The following is an 18,402-nucleotide window of genomic DNA, read 5'->3' on the forward strand; positions in this document are numbered from 1 at the left end:
CTTGTCATCATAAAAGGAATCAACATGTGAATAAGCTTTCTCAAAATCTAAATCACAGAAGCTTCTAAAAGAGAAAGAGAGAGAGAGGTAGAGAGAGGAGGTCTAAATTGATCAATGGGGTCTACCAGCAGTGTCATAAGCTTGCCCCTTCCCCAGGAACTCCTGACGGGGGTTGACTGGGGGGGTGGTAGATGGGCCCGCGTATGTCCTGTTGTAACTCACTATTCTGTGTCCCGCTGGTGGGTGGAGCCAGGGTGACGACGTCACTGGAGAGCGGAGCCAACCTTATTACGTCACTGGAGGGGGCCTGTCGCTCATTGGCTCCCGGGCTTCCCCCCGCCATCACTCTCTCCTGTGACGACGTGTCGTGCATGTACGTACTCACATACTCACTCTGCTCCTCTGTGGCTGTAGACGGTGAGTTGTGGACGTGTCCGCGTCCTTGATTGCGTTCCGATGTTCCTGTACGTGTGGACGTAATGTGTGTGTGTGTGTCTGTGTGTGTGTGTGTGTGTGTGTGTGTGTGTGTGTGTGTGTGTGTGTGTGTGTGTGTGTGTGTGATTGTCTGTTCGATATGTATGCTTTTGGTTATGACTTTCGTGGATGTGTACATAGGTAATGTATAGATATCTCTCATGTATGTATATATATATATATATATATATATATATATATATATATATATATATATATGTGACTATTTGTATGGATGTGCGTATATAAGTATATTGCTGTTTCCTTGTCTGTCTATGTTTGCATACGTCGAGGCGTTGAATTGTTTTAAAGTCTGTCTATATTTGTGTGTGTGTGTGTGTGTGTGTGTGTGTGTGTGTGTGGTTAGGTGTTTGTTTATGTGTGTGTTTCTGTCTTCTGTGTACAGGGCTTGCATGCATGTGCATTGTGTTTATAACCGTACGATAGGATAATATGCGCTTTCAACGTGTAGTTAGTAAATATGTAAGCATAGAATTTATATATATATATATATATATATATATATATATATATATATATATATATATATATGTTCTGGAAGGAGGTAAATAGGGTGCGTAAGACAAGGGAGCAAATGGGAACTTCAGTGAAGGGCGTAAATGGGGAGGTGATAACAAGTAGTGGTGATGTGAGAAGGAGATGGAATGAGCATTTTGAAGGTTTGTTGAATGTGTCTGATGACAGAGTGGCAGATATAGGGTGTTTTGGTCGAGGTGGTGTGCAAAGTGAGAGGGTTAGGGAAAATGATTTGGTAAACAGAGAAGAGGTAGTAAAAGCTTTGCGGAAGATGAAAGCCGGCAAGGCAGCAGGTTTGGATGGTATTGCAGTGGAATTTATTAAAAAAGGGGGTGACTGTATTGTTGACTGGTTGGTAAGGTTATTTAATGTATGTATGACTCATGGTGAGGTGCCTGAGGATTGGCGGAATGCGTGCATAGTGCCATTGTACAAAGGCAAAGGGGATAAGAGTGAGTGCTCAAATTACAGAGGTATAAGTTTGTTGAGTATTCCTGGTAAATTATATGGGAGGGTATTGGTTGAGAGGGTGAAGGCATGTACAGAGCATCAGATTGGGGAAGAGCAGTGCGGTTTCAGAAGTGGTAGAGGATGTGTGGATCAGGTGTTTGCTTTGAAGAATGTATGTGAGAAATACTTAGAAAAGCAAATGGATTTGTATGTAGCATTTATGGATCTGGAGAAGGCATATGATAGAGTTGATAGAGATGCTCTGTGGAAGGTATTAAGAATATATGGTGTGGGAGGCAAGTTGTTAGAAGCAGTGAAAAGTTTTTATCGAGGATGTAAGGCATGTGTACGTGTAGGAAGAGAGGAAAGTGATTGGTTCTCAGTGAATGTAGGTTTGCGGCAGGGGTGTGTGATGTCTCCATGGTTGTTTAATTTGTTTATGGATGGGGTTGTTAGGGAGGTGAATGCAAGAGTCCTGGAAAGAGGGGCAAGTATGAAGTCTGTTGGGGATGAGAGAGCCTGGGAAGTGAGTCAGTTGTTGTTCGCTGATGATACAGCGCTGGTGGCTGATTCATGTGAGAAACTGCAGAAGCTGGTGACTGAGTTTGGTAAAGTGTGTGGAAGAAGAAAGTTAAGAGTAAATGTGAATAAGAGCAAGGTTATTAGGTACAGTAGGGTTGAGGGTCAAGTCAATTGGGAGGTAAGTTTGAATGGAGAAAAACTGGAGGAAGTGAAGTGTTTTAGATATCTGGGAGTGGATCTGTCAGCGGATGGAACCATGGAAGCGGAAGTGGATCATAGGGTGGGGGAGGGGGCGAAAATTTTGGGAGCCTTGAAAAATGTGTGGAAGTCGAGAACATTATCTCGGAAAGCAAAAATGGGTATGTTTGAAGGAATAGTGGTTCCAACAATGTTGTATGGTTGCGAGGCGTGGGCTATGGATAGAGTTGTGCGCAGGAGGATGGATGTGCTGGAAATGAGATGTTTGAGGACAATGTGTGGTGTGAGGTGGTTTGATCGAGTAAGTAACGTAAGGGTAAGAGAGATGTGTGGAAATAAAAAGAGCGTGGTTGAGAGAGCAGAAGAGGGTGTTTTGAAATGGTTTGGGCACATGGAGAGAATGAGTGAGGAAAGATTGACCAAGAGGATATATGTGTCGGAGGTGGAGGGAACGAGGAGAAGAGGGAGACCAAATTGGAGGTGGAAAGATGGAGTGAAAAAGATTTTGTGTGATCGGGGCCTGAACATGCAGGAGGGTGTAAGGAGGGCAAGGAATAGGGTGAATTGGAGCGATGTGGTATACAGGGGTTGACGTGCTGTCAGTGGAGTGAATCAAGGCATGTGAGGCGTCTGGGGTGGACCATGGAAAGCTGTGTAGGTATGTATACACGTGTGTGGACATGTGTATGTACATGTGTATGGGGGGGGGGGGTTGGGCCATTTCTTTCGTCTGTTTCCTTGCGCTACCTCGCAGACGCGGGAGACAGCGACAAAGTATAAAAAAAAAAAAAAAAAAAAAAAAAAAAAAATATATATATATATATATACATACCAGTCATCTTTGTTGGTATATTCACTAAGCCACAGGTAAGTTCCCCTGCAGGAGAATATGTGTGCATTCTCAAGTTTCCTACGCCCACCTCACCTTGTGATTGCCCAGCTCTGTACTCACTGACCTGCTAATGTAAATTCACCGACCTCCTGTACGCTCTACTCACCTGCTATGTTCTGTACTCACCTGCTCTGTCTTGTACTCACCTGCTACGTCTTGTACTCACCTGCTATGTCTTGTACTCACCTGCTATGTCTTGTACTCACCTGCTGTGTTCTGTACTCACATACTCACTACCAAGTATTTTGTGGTGGTGTTAATTACATTGATAAGTAAATGAATTTCTCCAGTGTATTCAGAATGTGTTGGTCATAATTTATTATCGTAGTTTACGGTTAGGTTTTTTATGTATTTTCCATACAAATTCGCCATTTCCCCCGTTAGCGAGGGAGCATTCCACAACAGATGACTGGGCCTTAGTGGGGGAGGACTCCACACTTGGCCCCCTTTCTCTGTTCCTTCTTGTGGAAGAGTAAAACAGGAGGGGAGGATTTCCAGCCCTGCTCCGCTCCCTCCCCTTCCAGTCGCCTTTTACAACACGCAGGGATTACGTGGGAAGTATTCTTCCTCCCCTATCCCCAGGGAAGGTCTGAAATCGCGTAAGTAGATCAAAAAGAAAATGCAAATAAGCTAGAGAAATCTGACCACGTAAGTCGAAGTACTGTAGAAAAAAAATATCGCCTACTTTAGATAGTTCTAGAGACGATAAAGTCTATAACAAATAATTGTGGTAATTGAGATACCCTTAAGGAGATAAATGGCAAGTGTTCCGGGCGGTGTAGTTATTCTAGATACTAGAATATAGCTAATTTTTGCGTCGGTAAATATATAGACACGTGTACCCGAGAGTTAATTTTATAGTCATTACTGGAAAACGGAAGGTATCCAAACAGACGTAAGGTAACGGAGACGCGTGTTACAAAGGGAAGTAGCATTGTGAAGGTTATTAGACTCAGTGAGAAGAGAAATATTATCATTTCGTCTTTAGCATTCCCTATAATGCTTAGGTTCAGGCGTCCCTAAGGAAGCATTGCTGGTCCCTCCTGCATTTTTACCTCCTCCTCCTCCTCCTCGCTCCCCCTCTTGCAGTCATGGATATTCGATCCTCAGTGTCTTCAGAACAGGTTCAAAGGTTTGGTTATACCTGAAGGATCAGCTTCGTAAGTCGAGGCCAAAGAGTATCTCAAATACATTCCACCATTCAAGAAGTCCTGTATGATAGAGATAGTCTCTGGCGATGGGGGCCAAGCGGTTGTTGAACACACAAACCCTCCTCCCGGCTGATGTACAAATGGGTAATTACGTACACAAAGACACACTCATTTACTCGCTTCTCTAACTTTTGCCTCATCAGAGTACAAACTTTTAAAAAAGAAAAAAAAAAGAAAAACTCTTTTACTTTATGCAGGATTCTTTGAACACACTGTTCCAAAGAACCCTTTGAAGTTTTGCCTTCAGTTACAAGCTGAAGTCGTTTCACCAGCGGTGGTCAGCGTTCAGTGTTATTAACACCCCCCCCACCCACCTTGCTGAACCACGAATGTAAATAGACCTTTAATTAATCTATTCTGAGAATGAAGATGAAAGCTTTTCGTCACAAAAGTAAAAATTGCGTTCGATAATCATCAGTTATTGTGTAGGGGGAGGTTATTATCCACCCCCCCCCTCTCGGAAATTATTTTTATTGTGGTCATTATCAAGGGCGTTTAACTTGATAAATGATAATATTTAAAGCGAAAGAGGACTTGCCTCTGGAAATTTAGACGGGCACTATTAAGTATAAACGGAAGAGAAAGGGAGGGACAAAAAAATAGAAAGAAGAAGAAGAAGAAAAGGAGAGATAGAGAGATGAGCTTGATGATTGTAATGACTGATAAAGTGATAAGATAAAGATAAGGACGACACACACACACACACACACACACACACACACACACACATAAACCCATACTCACACATACACACACGCTCACACAGACGCACGCGCACGCTAATATAGTACATTCACACATCCTCATTAGCCTCGAGCTAACTCATTAATGCGTCCGGCAGCAAGCCCCCGGAGGAAGCGCTCACTGCAAGCAGAATTATGTTCCCAGCCTGTGTAAACTGCTCCTGGAAACGTCTGCTTAATAAAGGTATCATAGTCGTTTTCATGTTCTTTACGGAAGAACCCGCTGTAATGATACTATTTCGTTGTTGGAACTGGTCATATATATATATATATATATATATATATATATATATATATATATATATATATATATATATATATATATATATATATATATATATATATATATATTTGTTTCATCACTGGAAATTAGTTCAAAAACTTTTCGTGTTGTGTTCCAAAGTATATATATATATATATATATATATATATATATATATATATATATATATATATATATATATATATATATTATATATATATATTCCCAGGAGGAGACAACAGCTGCAGCAACAGTAGTTTTCAGTAGAAAATATTTGTCGCAACTTTTAACCAAGTCCGAAAATTTATTGGGAGATAAATTCCAAACGGCTCTGGTTCTGCGTTGTCCATGTTTTCTGTTGGCAAGCGGGTGTGGACTCTGTACACGCGGAAGATAAGTGGCATCACAGCGTGTAATTGAAGAATAAAAAGAAAAGAGAAAATCGTATTTATGGGTCTAAAGCGACACTCAGTAGTCCTTACCGCAACATGTCCCCTTAGAACAGGCTTGATATTAAGATGTTTGTCATTGTATGGGTCGAGAAATGTGTTGTGTTGTCGATGTGCAAAGCGATCTGTTGGCTCGCCTGCGTTGCCTCTTTCACCCCTGTTGTTGGCTTACAACAGAGACCCCTGTTCGTGTGCTTCAGGCCGTGTATGCGCCAGCTATACCGTTCATCGTAGGATCAGGGTCGTCTTGTGTGAAGCAGTGGAGTCCTTGGGTACTCGGAGGGCGACGGGACTTGAATCCTTTGACGCCCTCACTCGTTTTCCTACCGACGTCGCACCTCTCCCCGGGCCGGCGGGGGTCGTGTTATGCAAGAACCGACATGGAGAAGCAGTTTTGATGTTATACCACACCTCCTGCGTTTGTACCCTTCTTCTTCCTTTTCTCCTCCTCCCTCCTCCTCTCAGAATCCTATTCCTCCGTCTCCTCCTCTTGCATCTTGAAGCATCTCTTCGACTCAGCCTGGTCCTGGGGGTCGAACCCTCCTCTGTGTGGGTGCCGAGCTCTGACCTCCAACCACAGCGGGAATGGCGGGGTTGGAGGAAATGAACTGAGTGTGACCAGTGAGGCTGGAATGTACTCCATCAGTCTCCCGTTCCTTCACGTTTTCCGTTTTCGGTGACTAAATGCGATGTATTTTCGGGTCCTTCGGATGAAATCCTACGAACCGGTCTAGCCCAGCCCTTCCCACAGTCCCGGGATGGGACACTGTCCCTCATGTGGGACTGATGGGACTGTTAACGCAAAGGCAAACACTAATTGTCATTATGTAGGATAATTACATTTAGAGCGCGTCGAAAAGCATTTAAGGACAGAATACTGAAAATTACCTTTGGTTAAATGTTGTGTTTGTACTCTGACGCTGGACTCAGATATGTAATTATTTGTCTCGACACGGAATTCTTTGATTACATTTTCTTTTTCATTGTTGATGCCCAGATACCATAGCGAATAATGCTACGCACAATAGCACAACAGCGACATATGATCTGCTAAGCAGAGACGCTGCCAGACGTTCAAATAAACTGTTGAAAATTTGCCGAATTCCAGGGAGCAGGACGTGAATGCATACCAAAGACTGATTTGCTTGAATTTGTAATTTCCATGGATGATGTATATTTCTCTCCGAAACTCCCGACCAGCAGTTGCGATCAGAAGTTAGGAGCCAGAGTGTGAAGTCTCTTGTCTGCTTTCGACAGCATTGGCAGGACTGTGGGCGCGTCCGGTGAACAGGAGAATGATGGCGAAGTTGGATATCTTATGGGAAAAACGATGATAGATAAGATAGATAAGTCCTCGGTGTTGGAGGACGAAGAGAAATAAGGTGCAGTGAATGCAGGACGGTGACAAGATATAACACTGTGGGACGATGGGGGGAAAATGCGATGCAGAGCGGCGAAGATGAGGTGAGGGGGGGGAAAATATACGATGCATTTGGTGGAGGACGAGGATAAATGAGATGCATCACAGAGTCCGAGGTTGGCATGAGGACGTGTGGCCCTGAGGGAGGTGGGCATGAGGACGTGTGGCCCTGAGGGAGGTAGGCATGAGGACGTGTGGCCCTGAGGGCAGGTCTGGGCTGGGCTGGACCGGGACTACCAAAATCGTCCCTCACCATTCCATTGCTTGCTCGCGACGCCAATGTACTGAAAAGTCAAGACTGGTGCTACATAGACATTGGGGGAATGGGTTTTTTTTTTTTTTTGAAGCCCCATCCCTCACCTCCCCATTTCCCAAATCTCGTCTTGTGTTGGCTGTTATACAGAAGTCTGAAGAATCATTTTGTAAAACCACGGATATTTTAGGTGTTGTATGTTCTCGCGAGTGGTGTACGTAAATGTTTGAATTTACGCACGATGTTCCCGGCCATCGCGCGCCCGCCGCTTAAGACGCGACGGTACGAAAATCGTACGAAAATCTCGCCCGGGTATTTTACGTTCTCGACGCGCCTGTTATGTTTCACCACATAGGTGAAGTAAAAGGTAAAATTCTCTTTAGTTTTACATAAAGTGAAATAATCAGGTTTTCTCCCTCCCTCGCTCGAGGCCAAGGCCAGGCCAGGCCAGTCAGCCAGTCTGGCTGGAGTAAGATGAGGGTGAGAGAGCGGTTACGAGACTTGAGAATGGTCTTATGGTCTTATGGTTAAACTTATATAGTTAGGATATATTCAGAGACCCTGTGTTGTTGAGGGGGTAACATTTCACGTATTTGATCATCTATTTTTTTTTTTTCAGTCATATCAGCGAATCAAGACGAGTGATAAATCCACAAGCGTGTTTTATGGAATGTTTTGTCTCGTATATCTCAGTGTGCAGGTGATGATTCCAGTGGTCGTTTCACTGGACCAACTCCTGCTACTTCGAAAATCAGAGAGGTAAAGAAAGGGAATTTAGATGGAAAGGAAGAATTCAGCCAAGTTTATATAAGATCTTTTTAAGATGAAGAACTTCCGTCTTGAGCAGCCTCAGGAGGAGGGAAGAGGAGGAAGAGGAGGAGGAGGAGGAAGAGGAGGAGGAGGAGCACCACCACGAGAATCGCCAGTCATTTCTTGACTTTAAAGTTTTGCCTCCATTCAGTGTCCTGCGGTCGTGACCTCTGGCTTGAAAAACCCCAAACCCCGGCCGCCGGGAGGAGAGAAAGAAAAGAAAAAAAAAAAAAGAAAAAACAGAACTTCGATTGGAGGCGAAGACGTGTGAATTTCTCCATTTAATTTCTGTCGAAGAACCTCGGACTTCACCACCAGACAGACCTCCCTTGTTCCTCCGGTCCTTACCCAGGGTGGCTGCTGGCACCTACCAAGCCCGTGTCGCCCTCCACCACAAACACGACCGCTGAGTGTCGTGTCTGCCGCCCACTACCGCCTCCCGACACAGGTGGGGTTGACCCTCCAACCAAGACCCTTCCTAGTTTAACAAGGGAAGGGAAGAGTGTAGGACCTGACGGAGGAGGAGGAGGAGGAGCAGGAGCCAGGTAGCGTCCAGCCAGGGCTCATGATCTATTATTCCCCAAGGGCCCGGGTGGTGCACCTGTCGTCCCCCTTGTCCATCATGATGGATCTGAGCGCCGCTGAGCCCCGAGTAACACAGTAACACCGTCCATCGGAGGGAAGTGGCATGGGGGATGGAACTCTCCCTCTCCATCGTGATGGAAGGTCTGGTCTTCGCGTCCCCCGAGCTCGTGGTGGAACTCGGGGTAACTCGGTCCCTCTTGCGAGGGATGAGAAGAGGGCCGTCGTCGTCGGTGGCGGAACTCTGGGAGTAATCCAGCCACCATTTACTGCGACACGTTCGTGAAACAAACACATTGCCCGGATTCTACATTACGACGTCCGAGTCCTGTTCCGGGTTGTGACAGGTGTGTTGGGAGGTTGTGGAGGTGAGGAATACACATGTGTACAGCACTGAGGGGTATATATATGTATAGCACTAGCGAGGCACAACAATGAAGAAGATACACATTATTGAGGAATACGCCACACTAAAGAACATGCAGGACAGTGTGGCTATGCAACACTAAGAAATGCTGGATACAGAAATAGGCACCAGGACTCCTTCCTGGTCATGTTTTGCTGAAGATGTCAAGGTCATGGGAGAAGTAAAGAGGGAAGGAGATTGCATCACACTGCAAGGGAACCTAGACAAACTCCAAAGCTGGTCTTATCCCTGGTGTTTTACCGAGTTAAACATTAAGTAAATGGAGATGGGACTTGGTGAAAGAAGTCCCCATTATGAACATTGTTCACGAAGAAGTAACCTGCAGGAATATGTGTGTGTGAGAGGGACTTGGGAGTAAACATCGTCCCTAACCAGTCCTTAGAGTCCCTCATTAGGAGAACATTAAAAAAAAAAACTAACTGTCTCTTGGCAAATATTAGAATCGCATTGAAGTATATGGATACAGAGGTATTAAGCGAGCTCTTCAAACGTAGAATACCTGTATCTCATGTTTGACCACCGCATTTTCCAAGAGGGAAAAAAGAACCAATATAGAAGGTTCAGAGGAGGGGAGGGCAAGATAAAAAAAAAATAACTGGAAAAAGGAAGTCGAGTTATAAAGGAAGGCTGGAAGCCTTATAATTGCCAACCGTGGTGGAGGAGGAATGAAGGGTGACCTAATTACGTTTTGAGTTTTTAAACCAGCTTGATGACGAAGACTGTGATCAGGCAGGGATGGAACAACCAGAGACCATAACATGAAATGAAGCAAGAAACCTGTTAGGAAAGACGCAGTGAAGTGCAGACATAGTGTGAGGGTGGTGGATGCAGACATAGTGTGAGGATGGTGGATGCAGACATAGTGTGAGGGTGGTGGATGCAGACATAGTGTGAGGTTGGTGGATGCAGACGTAGGGTGAGGTTGGTGGATGCAGACATAGAGTGAGGGTGGTGGATGCAGACATAGTGTCAGGGTGGTGGATGGAGACATAGGGTCTCTCTCTCTCTCTCTCTCTCTCTCTCTCTCTCTCTCTCTCTCTCTCTCTCTCTCTCTCTCTCAGATACACACACTCATACGCAAGGACTTGATCATCGTACACCCTCCCGTCATACACCTTGCCCAACACACCATCCGTGCTGGTCAAGCTTCATTGTAGGTGTGTGTGTGTGTGTGTATGGGGTGGGGGAGGGAAGGCTCTCCCAGAATGCAAAGTTATGTTAACACGATTTAGAACGAAGCCTTTTGAAGCCCCGCCTTAATTTGAATGATATAGTCATTTAACTCCCCCTGACGGAGAGAGAGAGAGAGAGAGAGAGAGAGAGAGAGAGAGAGAGAGAGAGAGAGAGAGAGAGAGCTGAGGGGGGGGGTTGGTTGATGCCAGTATTTCTCCCTTACTGATAGAAGTTCTGATTTTCAAGGGATGGTAAGTTTTAAAGTTTTTCGTGGAGGGATAAGTCTGGGACGACCCTTTTAAAAAAGAAAAAAATTTTTTTTTGGAGGGACGGTCTCCTCATATCTTCATTTTTGGAGTGTCGAGTACGATGGTTTTAGTTTCCTGATTCCTGGGAGGTTTTGAGGCCATTCCTCATATTTTTTTTATTTTGAACAATCATTTTAGTTTTCGTATTCTCAATTTCCTGGATATACGACAGATCCTTATTTGTGTGTGTGTGTGTGTGTGGATGGGGGAGGAGAGGGCCATCATCAGCTCCCTTGTTAATTATAGCACACACACACACACACACACACACACACACACACACACACACACATCTGGTTAATAAGGGTAATTAAGATACAAAGGAAGGAGGGCAAATAGTAAGGGGGGGGGGGGCGCGGGGGGCAAGATAATTACGAGAATCCGAATTTTCATGTTTGGTTTAAGGAGGTCCATTATCAAGAATGAATTCGAGGGGAACGAGTTATGATTTTACTACCCGCGATGGGAGTAATTGGGTTGTTAATGGAGGTTAATGATGATTGCCCATCTGTAGTGAGGGAGTGGGTGTTCAAAGGCCTTTTTTCCCCTGTGGCGGTAACACGCACGTTCGACCTTAAGGAAAGACCGGGTCGGGTGTAGAACACAGCAAGTGTTGTGAGGTTAAAACAAGAGATAGAGACTGGGAACATGTATATATCTCTGGGGACAAGAAAATGACATACTTCGCATGTGTACATGACACTGTGTATATCCGCGAAGCCACATCCTTACGGGAATGGTATGTATATGATATATATATATATATATATATATATATATATATATATATATATATATATATATATATATATATATATCTTTCTTTCTTTCATACTATTCGCCATTTCCCGCATTAGCGAGGTAGCGTTAAGAACAGAGGACTGGGCCTTTGAGGGAATATCCTCATCTGGCCCCCTTCTCTGTTCCTTCTTTGGGAAAAAAAAAAAAAACATTAGGGGAGGATTTCCAGCCCCCCGCTCCCTTCCCTTTTAGTCGCCTTCTACGACACGCAGGGAATACATGGGAAGTATTCTTTCTCCCCTATCCCCAGGGATAACATATATATATATATATATATATATATATATATATATATATATATATATATATATATATATATATATATATATATATATATATATATATTGGATGTTTTGGACAATCACATGTTTACCAAATGGCGTCCTAGCTTCGTCTCTTCGATGTATATCAGCTGACTGTTATATTTCTCTCTTGTGTCTCCCCTGATGATGTGATTATTACACAAAAGTGCACTTGGGAACTTTTCGTGTTTCACTTTCCTCGTAGACTCATAGGAATATATATATATATATATATATATATATATATATATATATATATATATATATATATATATATATATATATATATATATATATGAGAGATTATATTGTATAGGTCTGCACAAACCCACTCAGTATTCTAGATGCGTCAAGTAATATGGTCTGTGTAAAAAATTTATAGTGTCACCTCAGAAATAAGATGCCAGCCTCTCTGGTCCATTGCGAAAATCAGGAGCCACCATCGCCGGGTATCGGCAAAATAAGGTGCCAGCGACGGATTAACGTAAACCGTATCATCGGAAGTCCTCATTTCGTTAACAATGGCCACAACGTATTCGGAATTTAAATGGCTAAGGCAAACTGAGTTTAAATGCCTTCAGTCCGGGGCTTTGATTTGCTTCCTCGCGACGACAGTTAAAAGGCCGCCATGCATTAAGTTTAAATGGCCCCCTCCAGCGTGCGACCTTTAAATGTCTAGGGCGCTCTGAGAATTAAATGGCGTGACGCACCGAGCTTAAAGGGCTATTTAAGTCTTGTAATCACAGGGACGGAAGTATACTTTGACTCAGTGGACATAAATACTTCAGTAACTTTTTTAAGAAACCCTAATCACCATTTGAGCAGTACGAGTTCATATTCTGAACTCTGTATTCAGTAACGTTTTAAGAAACCTTAATCACCATTTGAGCGGTACGAGTTCATATTCTGAACTCTGTATTCAGTAACTTTTTCTGAAACCCTAATCACCCTTTGAGCGGTACGAGTTCATATTCTGAACTCTGTATTCAGTAACGTTTTAAGAAACCCTAATCACCATTTGAGCGGTACGAGTTCATATTCTGAACTCTGTATTCAGTAACTTTTTAAGAAACCCTAATCACCATTTGAGCGGTACGAGTTCATATTCTGAACTCTGTATTCAGTAACTTTTTAAGAAACCCTAATCACCATTTGAGCAGTACGAGTTCATATTCTGAACTCTGTATTCAGTAACTTTTTCTGAAACCCTAATCACCCTTTGAGCAATACGAGTTCATATTCTGAACTCTGTATTCAGTAACGTTTTAAGAAACCCTAATCACCATTTGAGCGGTACGAGTTCATATTCTGAACTCTGTATTCAGTAACGTTTTAAGAAACCCTAATCACCATTTGAGCGGTACGAGTTCATATTCTGAACTCTGTATTCAGTAACGTTTTAAGAAACCTTAATCACCATTTGAGCAGTACGAGTTCATATTCTGAACTCTGTATTTAGAGTTGAGTTCACCTCCGAGCGTTTATGTAGTGATTTACGATACGAGGATCCACGTCCGTGTAGATCAAGCTATACAGAAAGTTAGACAGCATCGGGTATGTCTATGATTTGCGTCCCCACACCGCCGGTCAATTGAACCAGACCATATGCGTCATATGAACCACGGGAATAATTAGGAAACATAGTGTGTGAATATTCAATTCAGTCCGAACCACCGTGGAACATGGGGTCATTCCATGAGTGACCCGAACTAAGCCGTTCTATCAGACGTATGATCGCGTTGGGTCCCCGCTATTTAACCAGTGGGGACGCTTGTTATCTTCGACAGTAGCTCCAGGGGGCGTTCTTCCAACCTCCCCCCCCCCCCCCTCGCAGGACCAGGCGATCCTGAAGATACTAGCTAGTCTTCGCTGGAGGAAGAGCTCGACATAAGCAGGAAAGCGAAACCCACGACTTTTCAACAACACGTCCGGCCACATCCGTAGGGTGTGGTGTCTCGTAGGAGAGACTTGGGTGTCCTTACCCTCGGAGATCTGGGCAAGTGAGTGTGGGGGGGTTCTTGACCCAATGAGAGAGCCTTGATGTACGTTAACTGCAGATCATCCCTGTTGCCTTTCCCGGAAAACGGTATCGAAACCCCCTGTACTACATGGTGTAAGCCCACAGCGATATGCCTTTTCCCGAAGAGGTGAAACACGAAGAGCCACAACGAGGTGTACCATCGAGACCGGTGTTTGGTAGGAGGAGGGCCTCCCTGTAGCTGGGATGTCAATAGATTCTTCTCTCGTGTTGTTCTCTGTCGTCGGCGAATATGGATGACAACCTGCCCGACTCCTGCTTCACCACGCCGTGGCGGAACGAACCAGGTCTCCTCCTTCTGTGTTGGGGCGAATCCCACACACACACTATGCAGGGACGAACCAAGGCCCCCCTCCCTCTGTGATGGAGGGACGAACAATATTGACGGGACGAGCCAGGTCTCCTCCCCCTATGTGATGGGTTGAACACAACAGTGCGACGGGGCGAAGGTCTCTCTCTCTCTCTCTCTCTCTCTCTCTCTCTCTCTCTCTCTCTCTCTCTCTCTCTCTCTCTCTCTCTCTCTCTCTCTCTGGACAGGTATATTAGCGAGCCCCTTTGGTGTGAGAAGAGTTCAACGATTGCGACGGAAAAAAACATTAGTTCTAAATCCAGTGGCGACTGATTCCACACATTATGACTTTTACGAACGCCACTGAGTGTGTGTCTGTCTGTCTGGTGTGTTCGCTGACACGGCACAAACAAAGTGAATGCCCTAATCATGGCCATATGATTAATTACTGTGGAAGCTGTCCGTAAAAACATAACCACTGAGTTAAGCCCAAAACAAAAGGAAAATGATAGAAGACTAGTTCTCTGCAGAAGGCTACTTAATTTACATGATGGTTACCAAAAGGACGCTCGTGAACATAGAGGGTTGAGGATGAGGACGGATGAGAGGCAGCTATGGAGGACGAGGACGATATACAAGGCAGCCGTGGAGGACGAGGACAAGATACAAGGCAGCCGTGGAGGTCGAGGACGATAATACGAGGCAGACAGGGAGGACGAGGACGAGGACGAGATACAAGGCAGCCATGGAGGTCGAGGACGAGATACAAGGCAGTCATGGAGGTCGAGGACAATAATACGAGGCAGCCGTGGAGGACGAGGACAAGATAACGAGACAGCCATGGAGGTCGAGGACAGATAAAGAGGCAGCCATGGAGGTCGAGGACAGATAAAGAGGCAATGACCGCAGTGGAAGATGATAATCAGGTCGTAATGTATCGTGGACTAGAACAGCTTCGAGGGGAGAAACCCCGCGTGTGGAACTAAAGGAAAGAAGCGCGAAATTTAAACGTCCCTAGGGAAAAAAAAATTGTATACCGAGATGCACAACACGTCAGGAAAAGACGAGGAAGAATACACTCCAGTAGTCTTGCGGTCGAAGACGAGGGAGAAGCAGCACCGCCTCACAGGAGTAAGTGTACACTCAAAATTTTAGATCCTTGTCAGAGAGTGAGGGAGGATCAGCCCCTCACCCTGGGAGTGGATGTGTTGGGAGGAGGTTTGAAACACTGTGGCTTGTTCCCGGTCCGCTTCGTCGGGGATGAGGTGTTGCAGAGGGCGTTGCATATGTTGCGAAGAGTGTGTTACATATACGTTGCAGAGGGTGTTTTTTTAAATGTCGTGGAAGGTATTATAGATATTGCAGAGGGTGTAAACCTGAGGATTCTAAATATCGTTCTCAGGTCAAGAGCGTTTTATAAGATATTCCATCTCTTCTGCTTCACTAGTGTGTGTGTGTGTGGGTGGGTGTGTGTGTGTGTGTGTGTGTGTGTGAGTGTGTGTGTGTGTGTGGGTGGGTGTGTGTGTGTGTTGGTGTGTGTTCTGCTTTCGACGCCTTAAGTGTTTACATGTGTACATTTAGGGAAACTGATACAATTTCTTGGTTCTGTATATTAATCGTGTAAACCAACCCACTTCTCTTTAAAACCTTCACACAGAACAAAGGTCGCCATAGATTTCCCATTTCCCGTGGTAGCATTATAACACAAGGAAGGTCTGGTAACCTATTTATTCCGTGAAAAATCTAAACTGGTTCGCCTCCTTCGACAGAATTATTCGAGTATATCTTTTTACAATGAAAGTATCCTTTTACGCTGGAAAATTCTTTATAAACTGTTTCATGTTTATGTAAGGAACGCGCTATCTATTAAGAATAAGTTTCGTAAAGGGAAAACACTATTTAAGTTCACCCCATATTTTTCTTCAGTGAATTAAGGAGCTGTGGTTTCGGTGCATTACACATGACAGCTAGAGACTGAGTGTTAACGAACGTGGCCTTTTTTGTCTGTATGTACAATATATATGCTATGTAGTATTTATATAGTATATAATGTTTATAACAGGCCTGTAAAATGAATATTTCTCGACTCCTGTTGGCTGGTTCCTTGGGTTTTTTGGCCTCTTAACAACCACGGTTGTTAAAACAGTCATTATCAATGAAATGACCAGTCGACTACTCTGAACACATTCTTCAGGTAATGATTACATTACACTCGCTCTCATTACATACATGGTCTTTGCTTAGTACGTTACTGATGCTATATTTTTCACGGAAATGGATATGTATCAATATACTTCTTCACCAGGAGGAGGATTAGAAATTCCGATAACTCTTAAATTAATAAGAAAATAGAGAAATGATCGAGGGGGAAACTTTAATCATTTTTGAAAACATACACAGATGGAAGTTGCTGACTCTCCATATGTCAAAGATCCACACCCGTTTGAATATTGCCTCAAGTCAAGAACCACGCTAGCGTCTTACGGTCCCAGCGAACATCTCTGTGGGCGCTCGCGTGCAACATTCATTACGAGCAGTGTGGGAATACGCCCTGGGAGCGGGAAGACCCCTTCATGGTTTATTCCCCTTGGGCGAGAGAGAGAGAGAGAGAGAGAGAGAGAGAGAGAGAGGAGAGAGAGAGAGAGGGAGGGAGGGAGGGAGAGAGAGAGAGAGAGAGAGAGAGAGAGAGAGAGAGAGGCATCCTCCAGCATGTGTTCCTCTGTATGGTTTCTCCTCTCCCGTGCGCCAGTGGCTGAGTGCAGGCGATGTCCATGTTGGCGTCTCCAGCTGGGAGAGGGGGAGACTGGCCTAGACGGACGGATCAAGGGCGTAAAGAAAACGAGTGAAAATATCGGAATATATTCCAAACTCCCGCGTGTATATATATATATATATATATATATTCTTTTTTTTTCTTTATGTATCGTTCATGAATCTCTAATTCTGCATCATGGACATGTCTCTCCCGGACGTATCGTGTCCCTTCTAGTGTGACAGGAATTTCTCATAAGACATTTAAGTGTGAGGTTTGCGGGCTGGAAACGCAGCGGGGAAATTGATGTTGCTAGATTCAACATTTAGAAGGCCATTAGGTTGGAGTCCTGGCCACAACCCGTACCATAAATAGTAGAAAATATTAATATTGACGAAGTATAAGAGTCTTCAGTTTTGATGTTCAAAATGATTGTTATTTTCCATATTAGAATGTAGGTAGCTATAGGAAATGAAATGAGATGGAATACATGCTCAGTGTAATTGTATATATATATGTATATGTATATATATATATATATATTGTTGGCTTTGCCTCTTCTGGAGGAACGGTGCATCGAAACGATTTGTTATATCGGAACGACACGCGCCTCGACACCGTTGGACATATCTCGTAAAATCCAGTGTGCTGTATACATGAATATTTCTGTATGTAGAAATTCGTATCTCAAAATGTCGCCGGCGGGGGGAGATAAATCGAAATGTGCTGTAGTTTTCTGTGTCATTGTGTTTTTGTTATGCTTGGCATGAGCTAAACTTGATTAAGCATTCGGTATCAAAAGCTTAAGCATTCGGTATCAAAAGCTTAAGTTTTAAAGTTAAGCTTCATATGTAACGCTAAATCACTTTTTTTTTCCTTTCCTCCTTTTTGGCGTTTATATCTTTATTCATTCCTGGAACGATACCTTGGTTGTGAAGATAGAGGGATTGAAGTAAAGGTCGTGTTTACACTGAAAGATAAATTTGCATAGTGGTACAAGAATCCACACCATCAATTTCATAACAACTTTCTTTTTTTGCCATAACTTGAAACCCAAAATATCTCTTAGGTTCATCAGTTCCCAAGGTATATTAATGGATTTCGTGAAGATGGTGTATATACAAAAGAAGGTTGTATGTGTGTTTTTAGATTGATTCTTAATATGTGAAGATAATATTCACAGTGTTGAATACGTTATTATAATTTACCGTTAATGGTTTTGATGACCCTGGTTGTTGATGATTTCAAAAGACCATCGAACCAGGTGACTTACGTCTTTGTGAATGTGTTTGTTCAGCGGGTGTGTGTGTGTGTGTGTGTGTGTGTGTGTGTGTGTGTGTGTTGATTTCCTTCTTTAGAAATTAAGAAATTCCATATATAAGGCACGTGTTCTTAGATTTAATGATCTGTGATTCAGTGTCATGAAGCCAGAAAGCGAAAAATTAATAGAAACTTAGAAGTATCAAAATTCATTGTTAACGTAGATGAAGTTTTTGAAAGAAAATGGGT

General features: G+C 43.7%; 1 protein-coding gene across 3 annotated transcripts in view; it reads left to right on the plus strand.

Moving 5' to 3' along the window:
• The window catches only part of LOC139753812 (uncharacterized), a 446,936-nt gene that overhangs the window by 350,221 nt on the left and 78,313 nt on the right, over window positions 1–18,402 (plus strand). For all 3 annotated transcript variants that reach the window (XM_071670702.1, XM_071670704.1, XM_071670705.1), the window contains one exon: window positions 254–373. In XM_071670702.1, the coding sequence (XP_071526803.1) occupies window positions 254–373 (120 nt within the window). The remainder of the gene's footprint in view (window positions 1–253; window positions 374–18,402) is intronic.

The sequence above is a fragment of the Panulirus ornatus genome, chromosome 15, assembly GCF_036320965.1.
Source record: "Panulirus ornatus isolate Po-2019 chromosome 15, ASM3632096v1, whole genome shotgun sequence".
Taxonomy (NCBI): Eukaryota; Metazoa; Arthropoda; class Malacostraca; order Decapoda; family Palinuridae; genus Panulirus; species Panulirus ornatus.